General features: G+C 38.7%; 1 protein-coding gene across 1 annotated transcript in view; it reads left to right on the plus strand.

Annotated features, from left to right (window-relative positions):
* Nucleotides 1–22,175, plus strand: part of ctr9 (CTR9 homolog, Paf1/RNA polymerase II complex component) — a 59,960-nt gene that overhangs the window by 14,258 nt on the left and 23,527 nt on the right. Inside the window, exons 7-20 of the mRNA XM_060838988.1 lie at nt 1,045–1,152; nt 1,475–1,582; nt 2,508–2,744; nt 2,848–2,937; nt 4,394–4,522; nt 4,966–5,149; nt 7,612–7,700; nt 9,918–10,103; nt 14,020–14,107; nt 15,230–15,378; nt 16,299–16,415; nt 18,473–18,618; nt 18,707–18,778; nt 19,798–19,933. Of these exons, the coding sequence (XP_060694971.1) occupies nt 1,045–1,152; nt 1,475–1,582; nt 2,508–2,744; nt 2,848–2,937; nt 4,394–4,522; nt 4,966–5,149; nt 7,612–7,700; nt 9,918–10,103; nt 14,020–14,107; nt 15,230–15,378; nt 16,299–16,415; nt 18,473–18,618; nt 18,707–18,778; nt 19,798–19,933 (1,839 nt within the window). The remainder of the gene's footprint in view (nt 1–1,044; nt 1,153–1,474; nt 1,583–2,507; nt 2,745–2,847; nt 2,938–4,393; nt 4,523–4,965; nt 5,150–7,611; nt 7,701–9,917; nt 10,104–14,019; nt 14,108–15,229; nt 15,379–16,298; nt 16,416–18,472; nt 18,619–18,706; nt 18,779–19,797; nt 19,934–22,175) is intronic.

Raw genomic sequence — 22,175 nt, forward strand, 5'->3', positions numbered from 1 at the left:
GTTTCCTTTTTAAGAATTTACTCCATGTTTATTTAAAAGTTTGAATTATTTTTTCCTGCTCTTCTCCTCTATTTCTTTTGCTAATTACCTACAGTTATAATTCAGTGGGTGGTGCTGAAGTATCTGAGTCAACATGTTTTGGGTTCAAGTCCCGCATCAGTGGATTTAAGCACTTAATGTAAACTGATAGCCCTAGTACATTATTAAGAGAGTGCACTTTCAGTTGAAAAATTAAACTAAAGCTTCTTCAAAACTACTCAGAGTAGGAGAGTTCAGTGTCCTGGACAAGTATTTACCCGTCTGTCAGCATTACCAAATCGGATTATACGATCATTGTCTTGTGATCTGTAAGATCTTGCTGTGTATAAATTGACTGTTCAATTTTCTACGTTTTAACCAACCATGACGGTATTTTATTGTAAAGTGTTTTTGAACATTGTATAAATCCTATACAGAACAACCTCGATTATCCGAACGAAACAGGCGGGGCATATTTTGTTTGGACAATAGCTAAAGTTTTTACGGCACGTTGAGATCTTGTTCGTATAATCCGAAATTCAGCTAATTGACGTTCGGATAACCAAGTTTGTTCTATAAATGCAAGTTTTGCTTTTTCCCTTATACCTGTGTTCATGGATCACTTATCCCGCCTGCCTGCCCACATTTACTGTATCAGATTATTTTGTTGTGGGATAAATTAATGGGAAACAGAGGGTTCAAGGAGCAACAAAATCTGTTTTCAGGTAGAATAGATCGAGAGAAATTATGGTTACACATTTATTTGGTTCTACAATAAAGCGAGAACAGGTTTGGTTTCATGTTCTCTTCCTGTTCCTGAAAGTTTATGGTTCTCATGTTCACATAATTGATTGTGCAGGGTTCCCTGAAAACGTGACATGCTGTTGGCAAAATGAGAGGCGTCTAAAACCAGTCAGGTGAATGTTGATTTGCGGCATTAATGTGGCCGAGCTCACTGTTCATGTGATCATTTTGTGTTGAGTGTATTGGCTAAATTGAACTCACAGCCCTTTGTTATTTCCCAAGGCTGATTCCATCAAAAATGGCGTGCAACTACTCTCAAGAGCTTACACAATCGATCCCAGCAACCCTATGGTATTAAACCACCTGGCCAATCACTTCTTCTTCAAAAAGGTACAAAGGTGTACGTATATGGATATGGTGTTGTAGTTGTGATGTTGACAGATCATTAATCTAAGATCCTGGGCCAGTAATCCATCACACATAGTTCAAATCCCACTAGTGCAATTTCAGAAAATTTGAATTCAATTAAAGTGACAATAAAGCTGTTGGATTGTTGGAAAAACCCAACATTTTATGGAATGATTTTATGGAAGAAATACAAGTAGGAAAAATCAAAGATTCAAATTTTTATCAGTCACGCTCACACATGGTTTGTTTAAAATATGGTGCTACAGGGTTCAGTTTCTTGATTTGTTTCTCTGTCCCTTCCTAGGATTACAGCAAAGTGCAGCACCTAGCTCTTCACGCCTTCCATAATACAGAGGTGGAGGCTATGCAAGCAGAAAGCTGTTATCAACTGGCTAGGTCCTTTCATGTACAGGTGAGTTAACTTTCCATCCAACTTGTGTGATCATCGTACCAGTTTACAATAGGGAAGTCAGCTTGTTTGGACTTAAATATTAACCAACAGCAAGATAGTAACAGCAGATGGCCATGCATTTTCTTGAGCCTCCCCTGCCGTTCAATTGAATTAACATCTCAATTCCATTTAGCTACTTTGATTTATTTATCTCTCAAAGCTTACCCACCCAATCTCTAAATTGGTCAAAAAGTGTCCAAGTTGTCACTAAAGGTTGGGGAAAAAAAGCCTTGTTTTTAGTAATGGGATTTCAAGATGGCCCCTTGTAGTTTTCCAGTTTGTGAAGACTGTCAGTTGAATTAATCAGATAAATGATTCACCATGCAACAAGGTGGAAAATGCAGAAACACAAGTTTAAAAATGAGGAAGCTGGTGAACTTTAGTGTACAGAGTTACAGGATAGTGGGTTATCAGAAGACTATTGGGAGTTGACATTACAAAGGTTCAGTCCACAATTTGATAATGAGAAAGATGAGTTGGTTGAGTTGAGATCAGAAGTAAAGGGAGGAAGAGAATCATTGGACCCTTTTGCTCTTTCTAAAAATTCTTGCAGCAATCAGAAAAAAAAGGGCAGAGTGAGAAATTGAAATTATTTAACTTCAGGTAAAGAATTAGGTCAATGTCAGGCTGATTCCCTTCCTGCAACTCCTGGAGTTTTGTGAATTATTGGTGAGGTCTGTTCTTCATTTTACTTGATCAAAGGTGTGACTCACTTGCCCATGCACTGCACTTTTTATACCTAATTGAGAAAAGGCAGCTCCATTTCTATATATAAATATAAATTACAAGGGTCTTTTGCCCTGGTTTGTTGAGTACCTAGAGTGTGAGCTAAGCTTAAGACCTCATCGTTGACATACACCATATTTCTTCATTTGTGTGTTCGCAGGGTGATTATGACCAGGCTTTTCAATACTACTATCAAGCCACCCAGTTTGCTTCCACTACCTTTGTCCTGCCTTTCTTTGGCCTGGGACAGATGTACATTTATCGAGGGGACAAGGAGAATGCAGCGCAGTGCTTCGAGAAAGTTCTCAAGGCCTATCCCAACAATTATGAAACAATGAAGATTTTAGGTTCTCTGTATGCCACCTCAGACGAGCAGGAGAAGAGAGAGGTTGCAAAGGTAAGCACCTGGGAATTATTATTTTGCTCAGTTTACCTCTACTTGTTTTATTGTGTCAATAAATTGTTGCAAATCTTTTAAACTATATTCTCTTGTTTTTAAGGGACACTTAAAGAAAGTGACTGAACAATACCCAGATGATGTAGAGGCCTGGATTGAACTAGCTCAGATCCTTGAACAATCAGATATTCAGGTAAAGATGTAAAATACTTTGCTGCAAATCAACAATAAGGGAAGGTGCTGAGAGATACTCAGTGCATCAGTATCTGTGGAGAGAAAAGTAAACTTGATGTTTCAGATCTTTCATCATAAGTGGAAGAAGTTAGATGTGTAACAATATTTAAGCAAACACCAGTGCTTAGTAAGTGTGCAGTGGCATTTAAAAAAAGGGTAGGTTCCTAAAAGGCTACAAAACAAGAGAAGTTTAAGAAAACGAATAAGAAAGTAAAGCAAAAGGAGGTAATAATGGAGCAGATGAATACAACCAAAGATGGTTCAGTTGGAGCTGCAAATGACAAATGGTAGAATAATTACCAACAACTGTTGTCTGAAAGAAATGGAGATGATGATTATGATCTGTAGTTATTGATATCGCTGATCAATATTCTGACTTATTCTGTTTCAGTAGGTAGATGTTAGAAAAAGAAAAGGTTTGTATTTATATATATCACTGTGTCACCACCTCAGGATGACCAAAAGTGCTTTACAATCAGTGAGGTTTTGTCCACAAATGAAATACATGACCAGTGTGTTTGTTTGCAGCAGGCCAATTGTTTTCCAAACATTTTTGCCCCGTGTTCTTTGCTTTGCATTTGTCAGCATTGATCTAGAGTAGGATTTGAACCAGCAATCTCTATCTCTCAAACTGATACTGTTATAGAGGACATGGGCATAGAGGTAAACTCACTAAGGCTTCTTTACCAAGAATTTCAAACTCACCACCTCTAAATCCTAGAACTTCCTAAAAGCGCTGTGAATGTACTTGTACAACACAGACCACAGCAATTCAAGAAGGCGACCTTTTAGCAGCATTAGGCAACCACAGTCCTTTCAAAGTCATTTAGTAATACATTATAAATGCTGGCCTTGCCAATGATGCCTGCATTTCTTTGAACAAAAAGAATCAACACTCTTGTCAGTGATGGCAGTGGAAACCTTGGACAGAAGCTGCCTTAAGTTTTGATTTGTTGATGCCTCTGTTCTGAAGGATAGAGATGACCAAGCTTGATGTCTCTGCATTAAATTTCAATCTGCTGTGCACTTGCTAATTTCATCAGTCTTTATGTATCCTAAAGTCCTATATTATCCTCTTTACATTTCCAAGTTTGTGTCATCTGCAAACTTTGAAATGATGTCATGCATCCAAGTCCAGGCTATTTAATGTATATCAAAATTTAGATTAGATGATGGAATAAGTTTCAGCAATAGGCAATAAATGCCTGGGGTAATGTCAGGCATTGTATCAGTGACACACAAATTATAGGGTGTCAGAACATAGTTTAGTGGAGAGATAGATATTGGCCTTGAATGGACTGCATGGCCTTTTTTCCTCCTTTGTTTTTCATGTATTCCTGTGCAGTATTCACACATGGGGCACTTTCTGACACAACTATGTTAATTAATGGGACCTTGCTGAATTCTGTTTGTAGGGTGCCCTATCAGCCTATGGGACAGCTACAAGAATCCTTCAGGAGAAGGTGCAAGCTGACGTTCCTCCTGAAATCCTAAACAACGTTGGAGCACTTCATTTCCGACTGGGAAACTTAGGAGAAGCTAAGGTAATCAGGCATTTAAATGAGCATTTAAATCAGGCATTTACAATTCTCCCCATAGAGCATTGAGAGCTAATCATTGCATAATGTAAAATGCTATCTTCCTTACCTTGCATTTTGCCGTTCTCCTTCCATCATCCATTTACCCAGTCCCTTTCCTGTCCACTTCCTCTTGTGCTCCTCTCCATTTTATGAACTTATGCTCCTCCTCCCCCTCCTATTCAGCCAATTTGCACACAGTAAACTGCCACAAAGACCATTGAAGTATAAAACCAGGTTATTATTTTTAGTGGTAAATTGGTAGAATGTTAAATATGTATTCAGAATACTGGGGACAACACTCGTGCTTTCTCAAATAATTAAAAATTCTATCGTTATTGACCCTTTCAACAGACTTTATCTCAATGCTTTTAAAGTTGTGAATAAAATGAGTTGTCCTTTTGTGGCAGAAATACTTCCTGGCATCACTCGAACGTGCCAAGGCTGAAGCAGAGCATGACGAGCATTACTACAATGCAATCTCAGTCACCACTTCCTATAATCTGGCCAGACTCTACGAGGCCCTGTGTGAATACCATGAAGCCGAAGTATTATACAAGAATGTTTTAAGAGAACATCCAAATTATGTGGACTGTAAGTGGTACCTTGGACCTATTTTATTTTCTTGGGTGAAGGGGAAGTGATGCTTTTCATATTGAGTCAAGGGTAAATCTGTGGTTTTTAGTCATGGTTTGTAGGTTTTGCATTATGTTTGTTTATACAGTGAAGTCATGTTGTCGAGAAAATTTGCCTATTTAGCTGTTATGCTGATCATGATTTGGAGAAGATGCTGAGTGATTTGAGAAAAAAGAGGAACAGAAAGGTGACATCCGGGTGTCCCAAAGGACCTGAAATGTAATTAAATAAACTTGAACTGGAGTCACCATTGCAATTAGGAAACCCAGCATCTAATTTTGTGCACAGTAAACTCCCACAAAGACCACTGAAGTATATAAAACCAGATGATAATTTTTACTGCTTAATTGGTAGGATGATAAATATTTATTCAGAATATTGAGGACAGCCCTCATCCTTTTTTGAATAATATATTTGATTTATGTCCACTAAGTTAATAATCAAGAGAATGAGTTTGGATGCCACCATTGCTTTCAGAATTCACAGTTTAGCTTTTTTTTTGGAATTTGGAATTAAATAAATGGGATCAGTGAAAAGAAAGCTAAAATTGTCATTAAAAATCACTTGATTCACCAGTGCTTTTGCCCATCCTGGGTCTATATGTGACACCAATCCCACACCAGGAGTTAATTGCCTTCTGAAGTATTCAAAATGAAACACTCCATTATACAAAACATGCTAGCAGCAATTCGAAACATAAGACTTAGGAACAGGAGTAGGCTGTTCAGTCTTTTGAGCCTGCTTTGCCATTCAGTGAGATCACATCCGATCTAGTTGTGGTCTCAACTCCACTTTCTTGTCTGCATTCTATAAAAAAATTACCTTTGACTCGATTGTTTGTCAAAAATCTATTTAACGCCGCCTTGAATAGATTTAAAGATCCAGCCTCCAGCACCTACTCAAGAAGAGAACTTTTATAATGTTAACCCTTTGAAAGATTAAAAAAAACCTTTTGTCTCTTATTTTTAAACCATGTCCCTTTGTTTAATTCTTTCCTACAAGAGGGAACATCTTCCAAGTATCAATCCTATCCAGTCCCTGAATATCTTACATGCATCAATAAGATGATGTGCATTCTTTGAAACTCAAATGGGTACAGGCTCAACCGGTGAGGTTCCTTCATTAGGTAAGCCCTTCAATCCAGGAACGTGTCAACTGAGCTTCTGTGATTTGCTTAGAAAAGAATTTTTTTTCAAGGAGCTGTACACCATACTTGGGGTGTGGTCTCAGTGTCGTGAAACTTTACTACTTTTATGTTCTACTCTCCTTGCACTAAACAACAACCATTAATTTGCCTTTTTACTGTACCTGTATACTTCATGACTAATGTACCAGGTTACCCAGAGTGCTCTCTACTACAGAGTTCTGCATCATCTTTCGATTTAAATATTATGCTGCTTTTCTGTTCTTCTTGCCAAATTTAACCAGTTCATATTTACCACATTATTCTCCAGTTGCAAAATGTTTGTCCAATTAACTTGCATATCTCTCTGCAGACACTCCCACCTTTTCTTGACAATTTGCTTTCTTGGTGTCATCAGCAACTGTAACTACATTACATTTAGTACCCTTATCTAAATCATCTGACCTATAGCCTGTAAGTAGATGAGGATCCAGCAGATATATTTGGAAGTCCACTAGTTCCAGTTAGCTAACCTGAGATCGATCCACTGAGTCGTAAGGCCCAGCACCAGCCCCTACAACAAGCAAAGGACAATAATTGCCAGCCTTAGCAGTAGTAGCACACAATCTGAAAATGAACTTGATAGAAGTGCTATTCATTAAGAAAACGGTTTTAAGTGTTTAAGGACTTATTCAAATTCCATCACAAAATGCAAACTTGTGGCTTGCTCCATAGAACATAGAACATAGAAGGATACAGCGCAGTACAGGCCCTTCGGCCCTCGATGTTGCGCCGACCGAATCCTACCTAGCCTATACTAGCCCAATAACTTCCAAATGCCTATCCAATGCCCGCTTAAATGACCATAAAGAAGGAGAGTTCAAATAAAGAAGGAGAGTTCCAGTTTGTGACTTTCCAGAATTTGCAATGAACTTCTTAAGTTTAAGACTTGTTTTCCTGAAATAAGTGTAGAAGCATTATTTGCAAGTGTTGTGCATGAGTGTTATAAGATCTCTTAGTTCAGTGTAATGTTTTTCAGCAAACTAGTTCCTTGAAGGGGCTATACAGTATTAAGTAATGTTAGGATATATTAATGTCTATTCCTCGCATGTTTAAGAGTTCAAATAATCATATCAATTCCTCCTTGCTTTGTAATGTTCAAATAAGTATAGGCATAAAATAAATGGCAGAGAATCCTTTACCCTTTTATTTATTCCACCATAGTTCATTTGCTTATCCTGAATTCTTAATGAGAGATTTTATACTTACTTTTTCTCTCTGAACAAACCCCATACAGGTTATCTACGCTTGGGCTGCATGGCAAGAGACAAGGGGAATTTTTATGAAGCCTCTGATTGGTTTAAAGAAGCTCTACAGATCAACCAGGTTGGCTCAAGTGAAATTCCCAAAGGGATTTGTGGGTTCTTCTACAAGTGAACTGATGAGATCATGACTGAACTACACTTTCCTGCCAAATTCTTGATTTCCTTACTGATTAAAAATCTGTTCATTTCTGCCTTGAATATAATTAGCCAATCCTCTACATACCTCTGTAGTAAAGAGTTCTACAAATTCACAACCCTCCAATAGAAGAAATCCCTCCTTATCTCTGTTTTAAATGGGTGACCTCTGGGTCTGAGATTATGCCCTCTGATCTTGACTGTCCCACAACGGGAAACAATCTCTGTATTTAAACTGTCAAGCCCCTAAGATTCTTGTATGTTTCAGTAAGGTCACCTCTCATTCTTCTAAATTCCAATAAGTTCAGGCCCAATCTACTCTACCTCCCTCATGGTAAAATCCTTTTGTACCTTGGCTCAATCTAATCAACCTTGTCTGGACTGCCATTAATGCCAGCTTAGCATTCCTTAGGAACTAAAATTCACAGAATTCTAACTGTGCCTTGTCTACTCTTGGCAAGATTTCTCTATTTTTACAGTCCGTTCCCTTTGAAATAATTTTTTATATTTCCTATTTTTCTTTCCTATGACATGCTGAACTTGCGTGCTAGCTCTTTCCATGAGTGCACAGGGGGCCCCAAAACCCTCCAAGGGTTTCTGGCAATCTTTCTCCATTTAAATCATTTTCAGCTACTTTATTCTTCATGCCATAGTGCACAACCTTCTATGTTTCCCAAATTATATTCCATCTACCAAGTTTTTGCCTACTCACTTAACTGTCTGTATCCCTCTGTAGACATTTTATCATCCTTACCACTTGCTTTTCCAACTATTTTTGCATCATCCACAAACTTGGTGAAAGTGCATTTCCTTCTCTCGTTCAAGTCACCATTATGTATTGTACATAATTTTGGCCCCAGGACTGATTCCTGTGTCACTGTGCTAGTTACCGTTTGCCATTCTCAAAATGGCCTCTTTATTCCAACTGAAAATGCGTTTCTGGTTAAAGCACAGCAGGTCAGGCAGCATCCAAGGAATAGGAAATTCGACGTTTTGGGCATAAGCCCTTCATCCTGATGAAGGGCTTATGCCCGAAACGTCGAATTTCCTATTCCTTGGATGCCTCCTGACCTGCTGTGCTTTAACCAGCAACACATTTTCAACTGTGATCTCCAGCATCTGCAGACCTAATTTTTTACCTCTTTATTCCAACTCTCTATCCTCGATTAATTAGGCAATCCTTTATGTTAATACACCTTCCCAACATCATGAGCTCTTGTCTTACTAAGTAGTTTTAATACGTAACCAAAACTGCATACAGTACTCCAGATTTGGCCTCACCCTGTACAACTGCAGTATGTCATTCCTACTTCTGAATTCAAATTCTCTTGAATTGAATGCCATATGCTATTTACCTTCCTAATTGCTCAATGGGGCTATCTCAATTTTAATTAACTAGCATACTAATTAATAATTTAGCTCCTAACAACTCAGATTTTGTCAGCAGAACCTCCTTTATTCCCTCGATATTCTTGGAATCAATGTGAACAATGCTAACTGGATTCCTTCCATCCCACCCCTATTTCTTCTACAGCCCTGAGGGGATGTCCTTTAATGAAGCAAGTAGGCCTCATGATCAAGCTAAACTATTTTAAACCTTAGAGCCAAGTAAACTGTGATTACTTTCCAGATCCTCACCCATTAACTGGCTCTTTTCCCTGTGAAAGAGAAAAAAAATCAATATCTGGAGGCTGAAATGTTTAGACGAAAACGACCAAACATTTCTCTCCCTTGCTCCACTTCAGTCCCTGAAGCACTTAACTCTGGCAGTCTAATATAAGTCACAACTTGCCGCAGTTGGCAAAGTCTTATTCCAGTTATTTTTCATCTGATTTATTGACATCACCCTTCGATCTCTATATGCAAACCTTTGCACATGTAGGCACATTATCTCATATACATTCATTAAGCATTGAAGACCCAATCAAGATGAAAGCATCAATGACATTCAAAAAGCTTTCTGATACACTGTGATTTGCCCAGCAGTTGTATTGAACTACATCTATTTATTTCCTTCTGACTCTTGTGTAATAATGAAATTCGAGCTTCTGCTGTGAAGGAGAAGTCTTTAGGGATGCTTATTCATGAATTACTCTCAAAAACAACATTTTAAGTTAACCATTTGTTTTAATGTTATCTTCAGGATCATCCGGATGCATGGTCACTGATTGGGAATCTTCACTTGGCTAAGCAGGAATGGGGACCAGGACAAAAGAAGTTTGAACGAATCTTGAAACAGCCATCAACTCAAAATGACACCTATTCCATGTTGGCCTTGGGTAATGTTTGGCTTCAGACTTTGCACCAGCCAACTAGGGACAGAGAAAAGGTAAGAGATAATTTATACTTAGATTGCATCTTTCACAATTCCAGGTTATCTTAGTGTTTTACAGCCAAAGCAGTTATTTTAAAATATATTTTAAGGAATCCGTAGCCCTTAAAATAAGTCTGTGGGGGAAGGTTGGAGATGCAAGCATTTAAACATTTTCGGGGCAAATCAAGCCAACATTTTAGTAGGTGCCTTAAAGCACTCACTGTTTACAAAATGTCAAATGAAAGCAGACATGCAAAGCTTGAAGAAGGAGATAAAAGATGAAATGAAGTCTTTAATTTTGGACAGACTGTTTCTGGAGGCCCCATGCTTAAAGTTGCCTAGTAACAGCCTTTTCACTGTTTCCGTACACACTTAGGTGTGTCAGTTCAAAGAGAAAACTCAAAAAAAATCTGGTGATAAAACGAAAGACCTCTCCTGTAATTTCTATATATTTCTTTTAGTAAATTACATTCTGGAAACCTGAAAATGTTCCAGAAATCAATACCTTTAACTTCCTCCTAAACTGTAAAAACTGAACTGTTGCTTCTAATTGACTCCTATCTAAACCAAAGAATGATTTAAAATTCTACTGCACTCAGAACAGGGCAACCCCAATTATCCAAACAGCATGGTTGGGGAGTATTCTGTTCGGATAATTGAATGTTCGGATAATCAAATGTTCAGATAACAGTTTCCCCAAGCATCACGACCCAGAGACCTTTTTCGGAAAATCTGAAATTCTGATAATTGGTGTTTGGATAATCGAGGTTGCACTGTATTGGGATCTCAGCAACAGGAAATCCATTGGACCATGAAAATCTTCCCAATGTTTTAGACTTTATGTTTGAAATATTGGCCCAACACAGTATTTATTCCATTTTTTGCCTTTTTAAAGAAAAAAAGTAACGGTTTTTCATAGTTGTCTTGTGTCTCATGTGAATGTGAATCTACACTGCATCCCTTCCAGTGCAAATCATTATCTTTCCTATAGACCAGAACTGTACACAGTACTTCAGCTCTGGCCTGGCCAAAGTTCTTCACAGCTGCAACATAACCTCCCTGTTTTTATAACCTGTGTCTCGATTGATAGAGCCTAATGTACTTGATGCCTTCTTAACTACCCTGTTAACCTGCCGTGTCACTTTTAGGGATTTGTGCTCAAGCACCTAAGATCCCTCCGAGTTTCTCAGTAGCCCCAACATTCATACACTAGTTCCTTGTCTTGATGCTTCCAAAATGGTGCTTATTTAGACAGGTTGAGAGAGGGGTAGCTGCTCAGCAGGTGAGGTATAATGTGAGGTTACAAAACAGGAAGGCAGGTTATTATTTGAATGGCAATAGTTTAGGCAACAAGACCTGGGTATCCTTGCGCACTAGTCACTGAATCTAAGCCTATAAGTGCAGTAGGCAATGAGGAAGACCAATGCTATGTTGGCTTCATAGTGAGAGGATTTCAGTACAGGAGCAGGGATGTCTTACTGCAATTGTACCAGGGCCTTGGTGAGACCACATTGGATTGTTGTGTACAGTTTTGTTCTCTGTATCTGAAGAGGGGAGTTCTGGCTATGGAAGGAAAGCAACAAATATATTTCAGACTGATTCTGGGATAGCACAACTGACAAAATGATAAGAAGCTGGATTGGTTAGGACTATGTGCACTAGAGTTTAGAAGAATGGTGGGGGAATTCATAGCAATCTTTAAGTTCTAACAGGACTAGACAGAGTAAACACAAGAAGAATGTTCCTGATGACCAGGGAGTCACGAACCAGAGGTCACAGTCTAAGGATACCAAGTAAGGCCATTTAGTACTGAGATGAGAAACTTCTTCACCCAAGACTGATAAGTCTGTGGAATTCTCTACCACAGAAAGCAGTTAGGAATATTTTCAAAGAGATAGGTAGAGTCCTTGGGGTTAAAGGGATCATAGAGTATGGGGAGAAAGCAGGAGCAGCGTACCGAATTGGATGGTCAACCAAGATCATATTAAATGGCAGAGCAGGCTCAAATGGCCTACTACTCCTATTTTCTGTGTTTCTGTGTTACATTTCCCTTATGCCCAATTTTGGCATCAAGAAGCCAGTGAGAATTGGGGAAAACTCCGCTGGTTGGAGTCATATTTACTGCAAAGGAAGATAGTTGTGGTCATTGGAGATTTCTGCAAGAGTTCTTCAGGCTAATCATTCTCAACTGCTTTGTCAATGCGTCACCTTCCATTTGTGAGGTCAGACATGGGGATGATTCTGCAACAAAATGGGACTAGTTTAGTTTGGGAAACTTGGTCAGCTTGGACAAGTTGGACCAAAGGGTCTGTTTTTGTGCTGTATGACTCCATGGTTGATCAGAAAATTGCATGATGTAGTGTTGAGTACCATTTGAGAATTCTTAAGGTATTGAAGCAGCCCATGTCCATGTGCAGCAAAACATGAACACTATTTAAGGCTTGGGCTAATAAATGCCAGGCAATGACCACCTTCAATAAGAAAGAATCTGATAGCAGCATCATCTCTGAATTTCACACTGTTAACATCCAGTAGGTTACTGTTAACCAGGGAGTTAGCTGGACTATATACTGTCAACAAGAACTGGTCAGAGAGTGGAATTTCTGAGACAAATTACTCACCTCCTGACTCCCCAGTGATCATCAGTCATCTACAAATACAAGTTAGGAGTGTAATGGACCACTGTCCACTTAGCAGGGTGATTGCAGCTCTGACACCCATTAAGGAACTTTGTCACTATCCAGCACAAAGCAGCCTGCTTGATTGGTAATTCTTGCACTGCTAGTAAATGGTAGCAGCAGTTTATAATATATACAAGATTCAATGTAGCAATTTACCAAGGCTCTTCTTTCAAACCTGCAACCTCAACCAGTTAGAAGGATGAGGACAGCAGATGCACGGGTAAGCCACTGCCTACAGGTTTCCTTCCAAGGCATGCGACATTTCGAGTATTTGGAAGTATTTTTTTCGCTGTCACAGGATCAAAATCCCGGACCATGTTTCCTGGCAGCTCCATCAGTGCCAATACTACAAGGACAACAGCAGATCAAGGAACTGGCTTGTCATTGCCACCTTAAGAGAGTAATTATGGATAGATAATATATGTCAGTGATGTCCATATCCTGTAAAATAATTTTAACATTTTTTACAAATGGAGGGTGTTAAAATAGAATTCTAGCACCAAAATCATGTTATATTTTAACATACTATAAGGCTCTTGGTTATCACACTGTGTTGTCTGACTCAGTATGTGAAACACCCTAGAGCATTGTCTGGCATGTACAATTTACAATATTGCATTTAGGTCAAGGTCTTCATTCTAAATATCACAGAACTACAAAATTATCTCAGATAATTTTGGATTGGGATATCTGGTCGGCATAGACGGATTGGACCGAAGAATTTGTTTACAAGCTGTACGTCTCCATGACTCTATAATCATTTCATATTGCATTCATATCATCTGGAATTAAATCTAGCAGCCCCTCATTCATCATATGTGACTACAACCAGCTAAATTATGCATTGAAACTATTCAGATTATGCTCCAGGGGTAATGTTGAAAGTCTTGCACTGTGGAGAGCAAAAGATGCCTTTAAACGTTTAAGTACAAGGCTCAACACAAAAGGGCTTATGCCCGAAACATCGATTCTCCTGCTCCTTTGATGCTGCCTGACCTGCTGCGCTTTTCCAGCAACACATTTTTCAGCTCAACATCAAGTATGCTGAGTCTCAGAGTCTGTGTTGGAGCAAATGGTGCATGATAATATCTGTAAATCTTTAAATCCTCAGCAGATTAATTAGCTCACTGCTTGAGGGTGTGATAAAAATATAAATTGATGTTAAACTGGGGAGAATATATTTTATTTTGTTAGTACTTAGTAACTTGAGATGTGATGTTTTTCATACTTTCTGCTTTCCCATTTACTAGGAGAAACGGCACCAGGACCGGGCACTGGCAATCTACAAGCAAGTGCTTCGGAATGATCCCAAGAATTTGTATGCTGCTAATGGCATAGGTAGGTGCTGCTCAACATTTTAACAGAGGACGAGGAATAGAGAGCACCAGTTAGAGATTGGTTAGCCTAACTTTTATTGTTGAATATTTCTTGGACTCTAGCATTGAAGATAGGGGAACTGAACATAGAGTCATACAGCACTGAAACAGACCTTTCGGTCCAACCAATCCATGCCGAACATAATCCCAAGCTAAGCTAGTTCCACCTGCCTGCTTCTGACCCATAGGCCCTCCTTTATCTTGAAATTGTTCAGCTAATTCAGAATGCAGTCGTTTTCATGACAGTCGGACATGCCTAATAAATTTGATTGAATTATTTTGAATAGATGACTAAAGTGGTTAGCATGAGTGTGTCTAAGTATGTTATTTTTATGAATTTGCAAAAGATTTTTAATAAAGTTTGACAATTTAAAAAATAGATAGAATTTAAGTATTGCTAGCATAATAAACTGTTAACCAAATTTGAAGCATTTGGAATCAAAGCCATATTATTGACTTGTTTAGGAATTTAGCTGAACAGAAGAACACAGTAGGCATAATCTATTGGTACTTGAATCAGCAATATGTAGCAAGTGATGCCATGCATGGATTTGTTGGAGCTTCAACCTTCACTGTTTTTATTAGTAAATTAGTTCATGAGATAGAAAGTCATATATCCAAATTTGCTGATGACACAATATAAGATTTTTTCGCTTTCATAGAATACAAATATCACCGCAATTATCAACATTCCTTGCGTATCCCTAATTGTCCTTGACATGATGGTGATAAACCACTTTAAACTCTAGTCTAAGTACACCCATGGTGTGTTAGGAAGGAAGTTCGAGGATTTTGATCCAGCAACAATGAATGAATAGTGTTACATTTTCAAGTTATATGGCTTGAAAAGCAACTTGTAGGTGATAGTGTTCCCCATATATCTCCTTCCCTAATTCTGCTAAAGGTCAATGGCTGCAGAGTGCCATCAGAGAGGTTTAGTGGGTTGCTGCAGTGCCACTTGTAGATGCTTTTGCACTTCCCTTTTTGTATAAAACCCAGGATCATACATGCGTTATTACTTTGTTAACCTGTGAACACCACAACAGTGATTTGAGAAAGTTCTTTTTACCTTGTCTGTTGATAGGTGCTGTATTGGCACACAAAGGGTATGTCCGTGAGGCTCGTGATGTATTTGCCCAGGTGAGGGAGGCTACAGCAGAAATAAGTGACGTCTGGCTAAACCTAGCACATATCTATGTCGAGCAGAAACAGTATATAAGCGCTGTCCAGATGGTAAGTGTCAACGATATATTTTATATAAACATTAGGAGGATCCTTGGCAGATGTAACTAGAGAATTAATAATGGGAGCAGAGAAATGATGGACAACTAAAACCAATTTTAAACTAACATCCCAAAGATAACATAAAAAGGTGTTAATGGGAAGAAATATCTTGTAACAGCCTCTATCAAAAGGGAAAATACATTTGACAAGCTGATGGGACTGATGCCAGAGAAGTCACCAGGTCCTAATGGCCTTCATTCAAAGGTTTTAATGGGTGTGGTGACCGTTTTCTAAATAGTCCAACTCATTGGATTTTATTAATGTTCTAGTGGATTGGAAAAATACAAATGTGATTCCACGTACACAACAGGAAGGAGACAGAAAGCAGCAAATGATAGGCCAGTTAGCTTAAAATCTGTCATGTGGAAAATTCTACAGCCCATTATTAAGGAAGAAATAGGGCATTTAGAAAAGCTTAACATAATCAGAGTCAGCATGTTTTTGTGAAAAGGAAATGTTGCTAGAATTCTTTGAGAAAATAAAAACAAAATTAATAAAGGGGAGCTGGTGATGTAATGTATTTGGAAGTTGGTCAGTGATAGGATTCTCTATTTTTTGCTGCAAATTGCTCTCATAAATAGTATATTGCAGATCGTTCTTCCTATGAAAAGACTTAGCTGGAAAATGCAGTGGGAGACTGCACAAATTCACTTTTTTGGGGCTTGTAGTGCTAACCATTGGCCTCAATCGGATTGGCAGAAAAAAGATTTCTATAACACCTTTCATTATCCCAGGAACTCCCAAATCACTTTCCAATCAATGAAGTACTTTTGAAGAATGATCACTGCTCTAAAGTAAGATTGGATCCCAGATTCTAGAAGAGAAGTAGTGGGAATTTGTGACATCTCTTGTGTTTTTGTTTCCATTAGTATGAGAACTGCTTGAAGAAATTTTACAAACACCAGAGCACAGAGGTATTGCTGTTCTTAGCAAGAGCTTATTTCAAATGTGGAAAGCTTCAGGATTGCAAGCAGACTTTGCTGAAGGTAATTCCTTTTTAAGTTTGGAAGCGTCTAATTTTTGTGTCAAGACTTGGAACACATAAAGCCCATAAAGAGTCTTTGTGGTTATGACTCTGTTGTTCTTAATATTGTTGAACACTTCAGCCCCTATTTGAAATTATGTAATATTTACAGCGCAGGTATAGGCTGTTCAGCCCATCTGGTCTGTATTATGTTCAATCTCAGTGAGTCTCTTCCCATTCAGTTTAATTTAGCTCTATTCATAAACCCTTTCATTTCTTTCTCTTCCATGTTTATCAACTCGCCCTTGCCTGCAAAGGTATTTCTCTTCAGCTCCAAAGTGCACCAGCTCCCCTTTATTACTCCATGTGATGGGAAATTCCACATTCTAGCCATTCTAAATTACTTTGGAGAGACAGTCATGCAGCATGGAAACAGACCCTTCAGTCCAACCAGTCTATGTCAACCATAATTCCAAACTAAACTAGTCCCACCTGCCTTGCACTTGGCCCATATCCCTCCAAAAATTTCTTATTCATGTACTTATCCAAATATCTTTTAAACATTGTAACTGTATTGAATCTACCACTTCCTCTGGAAGTTCATTCCACACACAAACCATTGTATTTTAAAAAGAATTTGCTCCTCATTTCCTTTTATTAAACCTTTTTCCTTTCACTTTAAAAAATATGCCCCCCCTTAATCGGCAACCTAGGGAAAAGACACCTGTCATTCACCCTATCAATACCCCTCATGATTTCATAAATCTCTATAAGGTCATCTCTTAACCTCCTATTCTCCAGTGAAAAAAGCCCTAGCTGTCCTATTTGTGCTCTGAAAACTCCCCATCATTTTGTTAATTCCAACAGGGCTGTTGCGTTGATCCCAACTTCATAACTTAACAATTCACTTCTGCACTTTGGTTCTGAACATCTCTGTTGACCTTCCATTTAGAGAATTTGGTGATGAACTGCACATGTTCTCTCTCACTTTTATTTTGCTTGAAGGTGAGGCTAAAGCATTTGTAATCATCTTCTATATAGTGATTGATCCATCGAACCGCCTCCAGTTGTCTCCATTGTAAAACATTTGAATTAGGTTCCTCGAGCCTTTTCTGCCATTCAGTGAGATTATGGCTGACCTGATTGTGACTTGACCTGCACTTTCTTGCCACCCTGAGACCCTTTAGCTTTCCTGTCATTCAAGAATCTGTTGATTTCTTTAAAAAAAATTCATTCACCCTCCCTCCATGACTGTAGGGAAGAAACTCTTAAATCTCAAAAGAAAAATTCTCCTCATCTCCATTTTAATTTATTTTTAAAATCCGTTAATCATCCTAGATTACGGTCATCAACAATTCAGTTCACTTGATGCCATATCAGGAATCAGTTGAAGGATGCATTAAAGGTCAGAGGTCTGACAACATGCCAGCTATAGTTCAGAACCTTTGTGTTCCAGAATTAGTTATACCCTTATTCAAATTGCTCTAATATAGCTACAGCATATGGACTGCATCAATTCAGGAAGACAATTTACCAACTTCCTTGGAGTGGCTCATGGGATGGTCAGTACATGCTGGCTTTACCAGCACTGCTCATGTCCAAAGGACCAATTCAAAGAAGGTTTTAAAATAATACCTGGTGTATTGCTGATTTTCCTCTTCTAAGCAGTAGGTCTAATAAGGTCAATTGGAACAACCGTGTTGCCACACTAGACAATAAGTACAACATGCATAAGACTGGGAATTGAGCCAATGATGTCTGTAATCTGACACAACCCAGCATAACTCCGTGATGTATGCAGGGGTCCTAATTTAGAAATACGATCCCATACGGGGGTAATTTTAAAGATCTGACAGACAAGCGCTTATGAGCAGCTATTTTACATAGTGCATGACAATGTGCCAACTTGTATACGATTTGGCTTGTGAGTGGACCCAAAAACAGAACCTGTTTGGAACTGAGGGATCACCTGTATATTGAAATGCTGGTGTATGAGATTTGTGTTAATTTAGGAAAGCAGATAGGATATCCACTTAAGAGCAGAAGTTCAACAAATAAAGGAATGGTTTGTGTTCACAGGCCAGGCACGCGGCCCCTAATGACACCGTGCTTATGTTTAACATGGCCTTGGTGCTACAGAGATTAGCCACCTCTGTCCTCCGAGATGAAAAGAGCAACTTGAAGGCAGTATTGAACGCAGTCAAAGAACTGGAACTCGCCCATCGGTAAGATGTGGTGCGTAGAGTTAAGAGCACAAAAGCTCAGGACGTGTTCCTTTCTTTAAGTTCTAATCATGTGTTTTTCATCTTTCAGGTATTTCAAATATCTCAGTAATGCTGGGGATAAAATGCGATTTGATTTGGCTCAAGCTGCTGCAGAGGCAAGGTGCATGTCTCATGGTGCTAATAACTTGCATTTTTACAGTGGGCTATCATTTATTGTACAATTTTAGTTAGTTGTAAAGGATGGTGATATAACCAAATGATCTGCTAGAAAGGAATTAGAGTAAATCTAGTAGGGTTGGAATCACATATAAACCAAAACAAAGAAAGATGACAGATTTCCTTCTCTAAGAAAAAGTAAAATACCCAAGACAATTAACAGTAGACAAAAAATTCTGTAATCTACAAAAAAAATTAAGTCAGAGGATCTAAAGCTTTTACTCATTTCTCATTTCCATGCTTGCTGTTAATCAAGATTCATATTCTCAATCTGCCTTAATGTGGTTTAAACTTGCTCTAGATTATTAGTCCAGTATAACTAGATCACCATGACCTTTGTTTTATACAGCACCTTTAATGTCATAAAATGGTCAAAATCTTTTGAAGAAAGTGTAGTCAAGACAAAACTTGTCAGGTATGAGACCTTGAGATCATAGGACCAGTGACCTTAAAGCTGGTCAAAGAGGTAAAATTTTAAAGAGTATCATAAAGGAGGAAAGAGGCCAGAAGGAAGTCCAGAGTTTAGCACCACAGCTGAATTAATGCAAAAAGGGTATAACATGTTGAAAGAGACCACATTTTTAAGGAGTGAGAAATCTTTCATGTTTAGGCTGGAGGAGTTTACAGAGATAGGAAAGGATGTTGATTTGGATGGAGCTGGGTGAAGGGTGTGGGAAAAGGATGAGAATTTTAAAATTGAGGCTTTGCTGGACTGGAAACCAATGTAGATCAGCAAACACAAACATGATGGATGAATGAGACTGGAAGCAAGTTAGGATACTTTCTCCTGGCATATGTTTAGCAATGTTTTGAATGAGCTGAAACTCACTAAAGGTTTCAGATGAGAGGCCAGCCTGGAGAGCCTTACACTGTGCAGGTGATAAAAGCATGGGTAACTGTTTCAGCATTTTGCACTTGTTTATTAGCCCTTGGGGTATTTGTCTGTGTATGTGCATATTTCAGACAATGCTCTGATCTGATGAGCCAAGCCCAGTATCATGTGGCTCGTGCACGCAAACAGGATGAAGAGGATCGTGAGCTGCGCTGCAAGCAGGAGCAGCATAAGGAAATGCTGAGGATGCAAATGGTCAAAGAACAGGTCAGTAGCTCCTTTCAAACAGGAGCCCTAGTTTGTGACCACACAATGGAATCTCATGGGGCTGCACTTAAGGGAGAGATTTCTTATTATCAACGTAGGTCTTTTTATATAATATTTTCTGACTGCCATGTGTTTTTGATTTATGCATTATTACATTACAGCCATAAGAACATCACTTCCCAAATTTTCTATATCCCAACAACTAAGATGAGAATGATTCCTGGCTGAAAGTAGTCACTCATATTCAAGGACCTGAGTCCATTTTAACTTGGAGTAATAGAGCAGACTGTGTCCAAATGAAGCAAAACCTGGACAATATTCAAGTTTAGGCTGACAAGTAGCAAGTAGCATTCCTGCCACGTAAATGCCAGGCAAAGATAATCTCCAACAAGAGAAAATCTAATCATCGTCCTTGATGTTCAATGGCATTACTATCTCTGAATTCCCATTATCACATTTTGGGTTAGTACTGATCAGAAACTGAAATGGACTAGCCATATGTGGCTGCAAGTACAGATCAATGGTTAGGAATCCTCTTGTAAGCAACTTATAAAGCAGACTGATTAACACCAAATCCACAAACCTTCACTCCTTCCCTCACCCATGCTGTTTGGCAGCAATGTGTGTTCCATCTACAAGATGCACTCCAGAAACTCTCCAAGGTTTCTTAGACCCACACGTAATACTATCTTAAAGGATAGGGGCAGCGGATACATGAGAATGTCACCACCTGCAAGTTGCCCTCCAAGACACTCACCATCCTGACTTTGAAATACATTGCTATTTCTTTTGGTCTTTCTGGGTCAAAATCCTAGATTTCTGTGTTTCTGTACTTTCAAGCTGAATCTAGACAAGATTCTGAGGCAGAGATCACATAATATTGTAAACTTTTTAAAGAGTGCAGGCACAGACCACTTGGCCCTCCTAGTCCATGCCAGTTTCACATTCCGTGTGAACCTCCTCCTGTCTCTCTTCATTCAATTCCCTTATCAAACCCTTCTATTCTTTCTCACACATACTATCTACCTGTGCTTTAAATGCATTTAGGCTATTGCGTCAGTGATATTTGGTAACAAATTCCATGTTAGCTTTCTCCAGGTAGAGACATTGCTCATGAATTCCCTGTTGAATTTGTTGATGACGATGTATTTGTATTTCCCAGTTTTTAGCTTGTCTGAGATTTTCTCTTTTGTTTGAACCTCTCCTGGGAAATTGCAAAGTTTTGTGGGGAGTCATGGACAGAAAATTTCTACTGTGGCCACTGTGGTATGGAAGAGGCTTGATGGGTCAGCTAATCTTTTCCTTCCCATTTAATTTTGTATGTACATGTAGATGGGAGTTAAAACTGGGCTTCAGGAAACAGATGACCAGGGGTTAGGACTCAACCTTCAATTTGGATTGCTGTACAGAGTCAAAATTCTGCTTGATACATTGCTCATAAGTTAATGTTTTTGTTAATGAAATGTTTATTTGGTACTGTTTACCATGGCCCCAGTTAAATCTCTCAGCCAGCTGCCTCTAGTGTGGGTTCTTGATGAATGGGACAAGTTGATGCAGTGAATTTGTTGTGAGAGATCTAATTTTGTTTGACTTAATACTGCTGTTGAAAGTGCTAAGGCATTATTTATTGGATCTGCCTATTAGACTCATTTGTAACTATTTGTATTTTTGGCCTTTGGTTTTGAAATCTCTCACAGATAGAAAACTGACTTTCCCTGATGGCTTTAACTTCTGAACAGTGTATTTCATTCAGTAATGCAAATGAACACAAAATGAAAACTGGGCCAGTAGTAGTTTCTAAGTAATAATTGACAATGCATTAGAACCTTTGAACACTGCTGGAAGTGGTACCAAACCACAAAGAGAGGAGAGAGTTCTAGTTATATATATGTTTGGAAAAGACCCCATGATTTTGTTGAAGAAGAGCAAGAGCATTTTCCTGTGTCAATATTTATCACACAGCATCTTTGAAGCAGATTATCTGGTCATTAAGACATTACAATGTTTATGGAGATTTACTGTGCGAGGTTTTGAAGTGTATTGCTGTGAAGCATTTTGCAGTGTCCTGAGATCGAGAAAGGCACTGAAGAAGTTAATTCTTCTTAAATCCAAATCTATTCTTTAGTTATTCTTACAATGGGTTCTATAGCATGGACTGGTGAGCTGTCCAAGGGCAGATAGAACATAGAACAGTACAGCACAGATCAGGCCCTTCAGCCCACCATGTTGTGCCGACCACTGA

Source organism: Hemiscyllium ocellatum, chromosome 18, assembly GCF_020745735.1.
Source record: "Hemiscyllium ocellatum isolate sHemOce1 chromosome 18, sHemOce1.pat.X.cur, whole genome shotgun sequence".
Classification (NCBI taxonomy): domain Eukaryota; kingdom Metazoa; phylum Chordata; class Chondrichthyes; order Orectolobiformes; family Hemiscylliidae; genus Hemiscyllium; species Hemiscyllium ocellatum.